This window comes from Micromys minutus (genome assembly GCF_963924665.1).
Source record: "Micromys minutus genome assembly, chromosome: 4".
Lineage (NCBI taxonomy): Eukaryota > Metazoa > Chordata > Mammalia > Rodentia > Muridae > Micromys > Micromys minutus.
This window is the reverse complement of record NC_137973.1, coordinates 72,247,337-72,259,752: the sequence shown is the minus strand read 5'-3', so window position 1 is coordinate 72,259,752 and position 12,416 is coordinate 72,247,337. Positions and strand designations below refer to the sequence as shown.

The 12,416-nt window shown below is 37.7% G+C and overlaps 1 protein-coding gene across 1 annotated transcript; it reads left to right on the top strand.

Moving 5' to 3' along the window:
• Positions 1 to 10,893: 10,893 nt before the first annotated feature.
• PDHA2 (pyruvate dehydrogenase E1 subunit alpha 2) lies at positions 10,894 to 12,069 on the top strand (the record flags this gene model as incomplete). Its single annotated transcript, XM_080916469.1, has 1 exon — positions 10,894 to 12,069. One exon carries the CDS (start codon positions 10,894 to 10,896, stop codon positions 12,067 to 12,069), a length of 1,176 nt encoding a protein of 391 aa, XP_080772595.1.
• Positions 12,070 to 12,416: the final 347 nt, after the last annotated feature.

The following is a 12,416-nucleotide window of genomic DNA, read 5'->3' as shown; positions in this document are numbered from 1 at the left end:
TTTGGGCAATTTATTGTTCAGTTGGTGTACATTTCTATTTTTTGTGTCTCTAAGCTTTAATGGAAAGCCTTTTCTTTAAGGAATGAGAATCCCCAAGAAGAAACCAATGTCATAGAAGTGTGAAAATCCCGGTGGTACTGATTTTGATATGTTGTATTGCTATTTTTGAATGCTCTCATGTGTAAAAGCAACTTTTATTTGCCTGATATAATTGTCATCTTTGGCTCAAACTTCTCTTTAAGCTGATTGATTCACTGGCTCCTCTCAGTTCCTCAGTGAATTGCTCTGTTTGGCGTTAACTAACTTTGGCAGTTTGTTCTGATCTTCTAGTTCCTCCTTATTCTCTGGCTTTAACTGGCTCTGATGACCTGCACTGAAACATGAACTCACAAAGGACTCAACTTCACTACTCTGCACTTGCTACACAAACTCCCAGTTCCCTGATTGAACTCTCTCCCTGAGCTCCTCTTAGCTTCCTTTCCCTGTGCTGATCTCCTGAGAATCCTACCTTATCAAATCTGTCTCTGATTGGTTACTTTGTCTGCTGCTCAGTTAAACAGACATCATTTTCAAATATGGTTGCTTCTTTATACAAACTAATTGTTTTCTTAATGGTGTGTACAAAAATTATGTCTGTATTTCAGCCAGATGGATTGAAGGCATGTGGCATTCTGCATTCCAACTGGACCATACCTTTGGATGTCATTCCTGTCAGAGCAGCCATGTTTTTGAATTAAAGTTCTTTTACACTCATGCCTTATCATGAAGAGAAATGATGTATCAGATCCTTTCTAATACATGTTCTAAGAAAACATATATATTTCACTTCATCTTTAATCCTATATACATTAGTAATTAACTCTTATTATATTTTGGCAATTCCAAGGTTTTTCTTATTCTATAACTTTTATTTAATTTACCATAAAATTGACCTAAATAAGACTAACCTTTATATGGGAAACGTAGATCTATGTTTTATTAATATTTGTAGAACAAATTATTAATGATTCTTCTACAAATATCTTAAAATAATTTAAATGGCAACTAGTAAATGAGTTTTATTTATTGTAAAGAAATAACCTAAAGAATGTATACATACATATGTATACATATATTGTTGGTTTGGTTTTAATATGGAAAAAAATATATATCAAAAAGGAAATACAGTTACTGTGTTGTAGCATTGAAACAAATAAACATAATATAAATTCTCCCTATTCATTATATAATGTTTAATATTATGTTCTGAACTTCTTTCCCCAGAGTTCCTCCAAAATATTGTGTTATTTTCTTAAAGGAAATATTAAAAAACACAAACAACAGAAAAATATAATAACTGACAAATCAGGGAAGAAACAATGCCTCCCACATTCAGCATATATGCCTTGTCTGTTTAGCTGCAATCTATTGTATCCATGCAAAATTTTGTTTATAATGGTTTTAGACTGTTGTTGTTAAAGTTGCAGATTATTCTATAGGAGCATGATTTATTATTTTCCAAATAATTTTGACATCAAGTATAAAAGCAGCCTTTTTCTATATTTCTAATGATTATTTCATCTAAAAATGTCTGTTCCTGTACTCATTAAATAATTTATATTTGAATTCATTTGAGGAAATCATTTTTATGTTTTCTAGCTACAAATTTTAGAATATTTCCAAGTATTAAATTATTTTCTGGCTCCAATTATAAAAATATCACAGAATTCACCACCCACATAAGAAATGAGTCACCACTCAGAAGACAAAACAAAATCCAGGAACAATGTCATCAATAGGAGGTGTATGTTCCTGGAGCAGAGAACAGACTAACAGACCACAGTGGGACGCCCAGGAAGAGCAAGATGGAGGAAGGGACAATGGACCAGGCAGGAGAGAGAGAGAGAGAGAGAGAGAGAGAGAGAGAGAGAGAGAGAGAGAGAGAGAGAGAGAGAGAGAGAGAGAGAGAGTGAGAGGGAGGGAGGGAGAGGGAAAGGGAGAGGGAGAGGGAAAGGGAGAGAGGGAGAGAGAGAAAGAAAGGAGTTCTGCAATTGCCTGGATCACTCTATTTGAATTCTATATTTTAAGTCAACCCTACAGGTATAGATAAAGTAAGGCTTTAAATGACAAACCTCAGAAATAAAGTCTGAGTTGCTAGCTAAATTTGCCGCCTTGAATGAGTAAAGCATGGATGGTGGAATATCTTCCCAGGTTCCCTCTGTCAATGGTTCTAATCTTTTGGGATAAGTACAGCCCCTTAGAGAGTAAATAGTTCTGCCTACCTGTGGTCAAGGAGACTGACCACCTTTGCTTTTATACCAAGGTATTCTGCAATGAACTTTTACAAAAAGGTTCAGGTTGGTACTTTTTTCTCCATTACTGAATCATTTATCATATATGCCAAGTTATGTGGAGCCCAGTCAGAAATGAAGTGGAATTTAATTAGGCCTCTCAAGGACCTGCACAAGAATTTAAGGTCCCTGAAGGCATAAAGCCTGACTTTTTTTATTCTTTCTTTAGTGCATGACAGTTGAACTAAAACTAGAGTCAAACTAAACCATTTCAAAATATGGTTATAGAACTTCTGAGGTTTCTGACTGTGGAGTGGAAAGTAATACAGTTCAGTAAAACTAACTTTTACTATGAAGAATCATGATGAACATTGCCTTAAAAAGTCAGCCTGTGAAAATTATATCTATCTATGTTAATCAGTGAATGTTTTATGCTGAGCACTTCAATAAAAGTTAGTGACTTAATATGCACACAAAGAATGCTCTTTAAAAATAGGACACCAAGTAGAGAGTAAGGAAATGGGACTGGATCTGGGAAGACTTGGGGAAAGAGGTAAATAAGATAATAATGCAATGTATCAAATTCTCAAACAACTATTGACAAATGAGTAAATAACAAAATATGAGATAAAATGTTTTCATATTACCAAAATGGAGATACACACACACACACACACACACACACACACATACACACAAGTGAATAGAACTTGTTGAAAATGACAGTGGGTTGTTATTACAGAACTCTTGACAGGGAAATAAAAAGCATAAAAAAAGAATAAGTTAGAAGCTCATGGGCCAGCTATCCTAGACTAAAGATCAGGGCTACAAAACCAACAAGAGAGAGTCAGTGAAGTTAAGTGAGAAGGAAGAGCTGACTTCCCCAAACGTTAACCTCTTACTCCATATATGGGCTGTGGGAAATGCTTGGTTTCCATCTCTGTGAACATGTGTGTGCATAAACATACATACATACACACACACACACACACACACACACACACACACACACACAGAAAACTGAAAACTCACACATTAAGTTTTTAAGATTTAATTATTTCACAACCATCGACTGAAGATAGTTTGCAGTTGCTCAAATGATCTTTTAACTGGTTTTTTTTTGTAATTTAGGAAATGCTTATAATATGAAATAAGAGAAAGGATCTTAAGAAGTTATTAAAATACATAATGTAGCTTTAATAGCTTTAATTCATAACACAAGTTAAAATTGAAAAGAATGGAACTAAACTGATAACTTTTGGTGTTTTATAGTTTTTGTCTTTGTGTTTTCCTATGTTGACAGTGTAAAAATTTTAATAGACACTATAGTCAAGGATACTGTGAATTTAAAAGCTGATAAATTGGGATGATAATAAATTTGAAAAGTTAATTTTACTTCAATGGAAAGAAAGACATAAACCCTTCCTTTTAGGCATTTTCAAGCTGAAATAGACCCACACTGACAATACATATTTGTGTTGACATAGAGCAGGAAGAGAGACTAATGTTGAAATGGAACTGGTGTCTCATTGCTGGTCAGAATTCAAGCAATAAGGCACCTGAGGCCTTGTGGGAAACCGTTTAAGTTGGCAAAAACAGAACATATAACATATCATCAAGCTGTAGATCCACCTTCACTTTTATGTATTAGGAAATGTAAACTTCTTGCTTATTAACGGTATAAACTCAAAATATTTTGTTTTGCTTCTGAGTCTGGGTAAGAATGTGTCTATGGAAAAACGGTTACGTTATGTGGCAGAGAGTTCCAGAGACTGATAATATGATAGTTGTCATTAAACATAGCCGGGTCCTTGATGTGAGAAATTTCAGTTCATTGGTGATGATACAGATTGCAGAACATATGGAAGCAATTAGAGGAAGGTAAATGGAGACAGTGGGCACTGGCTACATACTTGTGGAGACTGACTAGATAAAACGAATAATATGGGATGAAAGCTCGAGGAGGCAGTGAGGTCTCTGGTATCTACTTACAGATGAGGAAATTTGAGGAGGAAAGCAATCCAAAGAATACAAAAATCAATGATTCTCTGGAGGGGAGGTGGGGCTGTGAAGCATCATTATGATAAATTAGAAGCTTATGTTGCAAAGGCCAGGGTTAGATTTCCAGATAAGTTTCTTCTTCCACTGAGATGAGCAGGAAGTTCTGATTGAAGTAAATTTTTATCAGGAGACAGGCAGCTGTGTCTGGGAAGCCATGGGCTTCCTGTGTGCAGGAAGGAAGCACAGCTTCAGAAGATAAGAGCGGCTCTCTCACAAGCAATGAAGGACCAGAAGGCATGCCCAGTGTTCACTCATTTGCTAGCTCTTGTGCATTTTTCTTCCCATGTCTCAGAGATATTGCAATGTCTTCTTATAAACTGTCAGTTTTCACAGTGGGTAAGGGAGGAAAAGGGTTATATAAGATTACAAACAGTATGCATATTGGCTACTAGAGGAATACAAGACGTTACATTCAGAAATCAAGTGGATAGAGGAGCCTGCCCAGCCTGTGGTAGTTTAAAAAAACCTAAGGTATGGCTGACTCAATATGTTCCTTATGGTCAGTGCCTCCCATATCTGATCTGAGAAGTACCCCCAGTACATTCTCACATTATCAATGTGGGTGAAGTCTTCTGTGGTTCTAAGTAAAAATTGCCTTTGATGCTCCTCCGTCTTATCCTTTTAGGTTCTCAATACTGGGTATGTTTCAACTATCCTAGGATGCAGAAACACAGTGGATCCAAAGGTACAGAATAATCCTCACACAAGAAAGGTTCCACGAAACATATACTGACTGTGTTTTCTGAGGTTGCTTGGAGATGCTGCATTCATATTCACAATAGACTGCATAATTATGAGATTGTGACTTTCCTATTTCTCAGAATGCTTTTCAACGTGGCTATGTTACCAAACTGAAGGAGAGAACGCAACTTTATATATATATATATATATATAAGTGTTTCAGTGTGTTGCTGTTCTACATTGCTATCTTTTAAATTTGATCACCATTGGTTCTAATAAAGACAAACTGACATTCTCACTATTGCCCGGAGTCCCCAGAATGCAGCACTTCCATTGCCTCTGTACCAGCGGTCCGAGTGCCATTCAGTGATGATGTATCTTGTCTAGGCCATGCCTGAGAGGTTGGGAGAGATGGTAGCACAACTCCACTGTATGAACCGGAATAGGAAAAGTTTTGCATGGCCCCATTGCATTTCTATTGCTTAGCAAGAAAGGGGTGCATGGAAGGCATCATTACTAGAAGACAGAATAAGAATAGAGACTTGATTTTCTACAACTATGTTGTAACTTCTCCCTCTCCTCTAATCTCCCTGCTCCTTAGTTCCCCAACATGGGAAGCAGAAACAAGTCAAACTGACTTTTTAAACTCAGAGTATCGAATAAGCAAATGTGATTTATCTGCTACTCTAGCAAGTAGATATGGGCTTCACAGCTAGAAAACATTTACCACTGCACTGTAAACGTCAAATTAATGTATACAATAGCACAAAGGTTTATATTTATTATTGAAAAACAATAACAATAAATAGATTTAGTATGTCTGTACACATCAGTGGGGATGTCCTAACAATCAGTAAGGATGAATTCAACCAGTATCTCAGTTTAGAATGAGATGTGTTACACCTCTCCACAGCTTAGACATAGTGTAGGGCAAAGGAGACCAAAGAAACAGTAGACTGTTGGCAGTGACTTAAGAGGCAAGAATGGTTTACTTTCTTCTTCAGTCTCTTTTTGGATATGATTTAACTGGTCGAGTGTATTGCTCAGAGTTCCTTCTAGGGGGCAGCAGTGACCTGGAATTTTGCCAAATGTCCTTTGTATATAAACCTTCTTCACTGCTTCTTAGGTCTTCTTCAAAGAAGCAAACACTAAGAACATAAATGTTTTAAGCATGCTCTTGAGGGGCACAATGATATTAGAAACAGTAATATCCCACCCAAAGTTATTAAGTGGAAGGATGTTAGAAAACATTTAAAAAGAAAATATAGTAATACAGACCAGAAGAGAAAAACAACATAAAAGACCCACTAAAAAGCACCCCTTTCACTGTTCAATATATGGAGTTCACATTTTGATTTCCAATTAAATAAGTAGTTATTAAAATCAACATTATAAGCATAAATATGTTTGTTTACAAAATAAAAACTTGAGACATTTTAAATATGTGAGTTAAAAACTTTTGGAGGAGATTAAAATAGATTTACATCTAACCTGTAGCTTTCATGATTACCTTGATTTTACAAGAACATTTACTTTATTTGTGAATTTTAATTTGAATAAAAATTTTGGGTTTGCAAAGTAAATGCAAAAACAAGTAAGATGTTAATTCAAAATTCCCAACTCTTCTATGAATTCCCTTCTAATAGAGATGTTACGCAAGTAAATTGTGGTATCATATTATAAAGAAGGAATTTTATTTCTTATCCATTAAGTTGCAGGCCACAATTTCTATGGTTAGGAGACTCGGGAGAGTAAAGTCATATTACTTTCTGGCCATCAGCACAGGACTAATGATGGCTTGCCTAGCTACTTCTAAAGTTAATTGACATATTTTCTCTCCTCTCATTGTCATCATGAGGGAGAAGGAGGAAGCTTCCCCTTCGTGTTCTCTTCATGGTAATTTCTCCCGATTTTTGAATTAATGACATTTTAAAAATAAAGTAGAACTAAGTGGAAGGTGAAAATGCTACCTAGAATCCCAATGTTCTAAAATAGCCTCACTTTCATCACATTGAAAAGGGGCCTTGCTCAATTGTCATGATCTTGTAAAATATATGATTCTGATATTTTCTCTCTTCTCTAAGGGAGATAAAATAATAGACCAAATGGGAGAAATTATCGCTGAGTTATATATAACTTCTAATTTGTGCACTGAGTTCTTACTCATCACTCCTGATTGCCAAACCTTAGAGCTAAGAAAATAATATATTTCTACTAATCATAAGGATGTGAGTCTGATATTATTTATCAGGAACATATTCACTCTTTAACAGCTTTCTTTAATTAACATTTGTTGGAAAAGTGCAGTTATTGTTAGAGACATGTAAACAGTCATAATGTTCTTTTCTCATATAGCCTTGCCTATTACTGTGAAGTTTTTCATTGGCTATTGTTGCAAGGAAAGTTGCACCTTTAATACAAATTCAGAAATGCCTTTGTCAGATTATCCACTGGTCATGAAATGAACACTTGTCCCAAAGGCATGGATAGCTGCTCCCATTATCACTGTCTTCTAGTTTATTGACATTTTTCTTAATTAACCAAAATATCTGCTGCTGGCCTTATGATAGTGTTCATCTGCTTTCCTTTAATTTTCAGTAGATTAAAAGTGAGTTTTGGCATTGATTAAATGCATAGAATTTATGGGGATTTTAGTTGCAAAAAAAAAAAAAAAAAAAAAAACTTCAGAAGGACATGCAAAATGTTCCTTAGTTCTGTTACACAGTGAAGAGAAGAAGAAAACAGACATGAAGAAAAACATGCCACCACTGCCCTTGTGGTGCATGAATAATTTGTGTGGAGCTTAGACTGGAATGCTAAGGGGTAGGCTGAAGAGCAGCAACTGCCTTGGACCGCTTTTATCTGTTGCCCTGATGTCTGAAATTTGAATTTGTCTTTGAAAAAATACATGAGTTTGGAAAGACAATAATCTAAGTCTGAAAACCAATTCATATCCTTGCACATTGTATTCTGCACCCATGATGCCTCACTTTAAGGCAAATATGGGATACATAGCCAATGTCTAAGTGGTCTTTGTAAGTTTCACATTTTTTGACTAATTATCCTGCTCTGATCTTGATGCCAAAAGGGGCCACCCGTGCATGGTCTCCTCTGCTATGATTCCTGTTCAGCCTTGTCACAGTGGGCTTCTAAAGGAAGCTCTATCTTTGCAGCCCAGACTACATGTGACAAGATTAAATTGGCACACTTTCACTGTATAGCTCTTGTGTTCCTGGCAGCAGGAGCCTGGCAGAGCCCTCTGAGAGAAGTCTCAGCTGTCACTCAGTGACCCATTAACACAACTGCTTTATCCTGCTGTGTCAATTTTTTTTCACTCTTATGGATACAAAGCTCCCAGGAGAGTGCTGATACCTGCAGGAATGAGAAAGAACAGCAGATTCGAGCTAACTATCAAAGACAGTGCGCACAACAACACCAGAGCACAAATTCCAACAGACAAACTCTAAATGTAGTAAAAGAGGCCTATTATGATGGCCGGTTTTGAAACGTGTAAGAGGGACCAGCTTTAAAATCTATGGTCACTTTTTGGCACAGTAGTCAAAATGAGACTTGCAATGAAGAAGGAAGATGCTTTGAACCTGTACTAGGGTGTTATGGGGGAGAATTTAAAACGAAATAGCAGCAATGAATACAAAACAGAGCACACATCCAGGAGAATTGCTTACTAATTTAAATACAATGGGATCTTTGAGTAGGGGTGGTTTAGTGGTATTCAAAAAAGAAAGAAAGAAAGAAAGAAAGAAATTGACAAGTATTATTTTAGCTCTGTGATAATTAACTCCTCTTCTATGTTGAGATTGAACAGGTATCAGAGACTTAAGCAAACACAGATGCTCTTGAGAGGTTCAAATTAGCATATCGCTCCATAGGCAAGTTCTTAGAAGCTATGGTTATGGTTACTATATAAAGAATTGTGAGAACTTAACTCTAGGGCTGTTAATGAGATGGCTCATTAGGTCAAAGCCTACTGGCCAGAGTTCAATACAAGGAGCTCAGGTTAAGGTGGGAGAAGACACGTGGCTCCCGAACTTTGTAAACCAGTTAGGCCTCCAAAGGAGAATGCTCCACGAGTGGGAGGAAAGGTTAATTTGGGAATCAAACTGTCAAAGACATACCTGGGGTTGGGAGGAGAGCAAAATGTCAGAGAAGTAGAGTTTACTTGCAGAATGGGACATTGGGGCTGATACAGGATATGCGGATTGATTAGAAACTGGATGCCTTGACCTAATGCCTTTTGGGAAACAGGGTGATTCCTATTGAACAGAATCCTTCCCTTTGGGGATCTGCATTCACGGGGAACAGAAAATTGCCTTCAGGCTTCTGTTTAGCCAAAGTCCTTCGGTTTAGGACACCATTTCCAGCACTCCTGGCTTTTGTTTGTTTTGTTAGTTTTGCTTTATTATGCTTTTATTTTTGTTTGTTTGTTTTATTATGTTAGCTTTGGACTTAAAAAATTTCTTCTTACCTTTAAACATGAGCTGTGGCAAACCCCTACCCCTCACAATAACTTTTACACACACATACACACACACACACACACACACACACACACATGCACACACACACACACACACACACACACACACACACACACACATGCACACATACTCAATTCTTTATTTCCCTTACTAAGTCTAATTTCAAGCAAAACACACAAGCAAATGAGAGTCTTTGGAAGCCTATTCATATACCTTTCAGTACAAGAAAAGCCATGCTCACCTTAGTGTTGACAGAAGTATATACAAAATTAAAATAAAATTAAATGTCCCCAAACAATAAAACAAAAACAAGAAAAAACCAGACATAATACAGAACTGTCACAAAGGGTAAAGAGGCCTGAAGGCTGACAAGTTTCTAATAGAATCTGAATGTCAATCCTGCATTCAAAGTGCCCATATAATACAAAGCGTTAGTGCCCTCAGGCTGAGGTTCTGCTATCTCAAGATTATGACAAAATAAGAGGATAAAGTTGTGTTGCCTTCAGGAATATTAACTATTGTTTTAAACATTTTAGTGGCAAGATTTCTTGAAAAGTTAGCATTTAAACAATTTAAACTATGGATGATTTGTAAATTTATTATTCATTAATAAAAATACTATAGAATGGAATAAGCTTAGGAAATATAAAGATCAAAAACAAAACCCGAGGAATGGAAGTAGTGAGAAACACTTTGACCTATCTACTAGGACCTTTAAAAAAAATCACGAATTATTATTCAAACTGTTTCCTCATTAGAAAACAGTAAGACTTCTACTGCTCCAAGACAATATATGAACAAGTAGAAGTTCATGGTCGGGTTGTCTGTGAGTGCTTCTATATTTGTACATACATTTGAGTAAATTTGTTAAGGTGTTGGTAATGTTTTCTTTTAAAACGAAAAGTAATGATGCCATTTTGCTCTCTCCCTCCCTCTTGCCTGGCCTTTCTCTACCTTCTCTCTCCCTTTTCCCCACAGTCCCTCCTTTTGAGTCCAAAGAGACCCCAAAGTGGCTGAGAATAGGATTAAAATTCGACTCCTACAAACCTCCATGCCCAGTGTCTTAGATTACAGGTATATAGTTCAGATGTGCTGGGATAGACCCCAAAGGCTATGTCCTGAACCTGCCAGGATTTTACTGAGTTGTACAGAGAAGACACTCAGTTGCTGTGTGTGGCAATGCTGATGCTGTTAAATAGGATGAAAGCATCAGAGACCCTCACTTTAAGGTTGGAAAGATCAAAGAAGCCGCCCCGTGGGCGTGGCTTCAGTAGGCAACCTGCTTGTGTCGCGCTATTGCTGCGTCAGAGGAGCTTGGCCGCCATCTTGAAAGCCGCTGAGCGATCGTTGGAAGCCGCTACCGTTGTGCCTCGCGTTTCTCCATGAGGAAAATGCTGGCTGCTGTCCTGTCTCACGTATTTTCTGGAATGGTCAGGAAGCCAGCTCTCAGAGGACTGCTGTCATCTTTTAAGTTCTCCAACGACGCCACCTGTGCCATTAAGAAATGCGACCTGTACCGGTTGGAAGAGGGGCCCCCCACCTCTACCGTGCTCACCAGAATCGATGCCCTCAAATACTACCGGACCATGCAGATAATTCGGCGTATGGAGTTGAAGGCTGACCAGCTATATAAGCAGAAATTCATTCGTGGTTTCTGTCACCTGTGTGATGGGCAGGAAGCCTGCTGCGTGGGGCTGGAAGCAGGGATAAATCCCACGGACCACGTCATCACGTCCTACAGGGCTCACGGCTTGTGCTACACGCGGGGACTGACAGTGAAGTCCATTCTCGCAGAGCTGACTGGACGCAAAGGAGGTTGTGCTAAAGGCAAGGGAGGCTCTATGCACATGTATGGCAAGAACTTCTACGGGGGCAATGGCATTGTTGGGGCACAAGTGCCCCTGGGAGCTGGCGTGGCCTTCGCCTGTAAATACTTGAATAATGGTCAGGTCTGCTTGGCTTTGTATGGCGATGGTGCGGCTAACCAAGGGCAGGTATTTGAAGCTTACAATATGTCAGCCTTGTGGAAATTACCCTGTATTTTCATCTGTGAGAATAACCTCTATGGAATGGGAACATCTATTGAGAGATCAGCAGCCAGTACTGATTACCACAAGAAAGGCTTTATTATCCCTGGACTGAGGGTGAATGGCATGGATATTCTCTCTGTTCGTGAGGCAACCAAGTTTGCAGCTCATCACTGCAGATCCGGAAAGGGGCCTATTTTGATGGAGCTGCAGACATACCGTTACCATGGACACAGTATGAGCGATCCAGGGGTCAGTTATCGTACACGAGAAGAAGTTCATAATGTGAGAAGTAAGAGTGATCCTATAATGCTTCTCCGAGAGACGATAATAAGTAACAACCTCAGCAATATGGAAGAATTGAAAGAAATTGATGCAGATGTGAAGAAAGAAGTCGAGGAAGCAGCTCAGTTTGCCACAACTGATCCAGAACCACCTGTGGAAGATATAGCCAGTTACATCTATAACCAAAATTCACCTTATGAAGTTCGTGGTGCACATAAGTGGCTCAAGTTTAAGTCTCTCAGTTAGATAGAGATTACCTATATATAGAGTTGTTAATTTTTTTTCCACTGGGACATTTATGGTGATCTTTAGGAAACTTCAACTTTGCTAAGGAGGAACAAAACAGCATTACAGTAAAGAGTCTCAGAAGCCTTTTTAAAGATATGTTCTTGGGTTATTGAGGGGATTAGGAGATACAAATTTGTTTAGAAATGTTCTACTTCCTGATGTAATATTGAAAGCACTGTATTGTAAAGAATGTGAATATCTTTTAGAATATTTTTAAATTTATAAAATTATAGTAGGAAAGACAGGTTTCCAGTTTGTCAGTAGTTTCATTTGGCTTTTAGTTTTGAAATAAATGTTATTAAAAA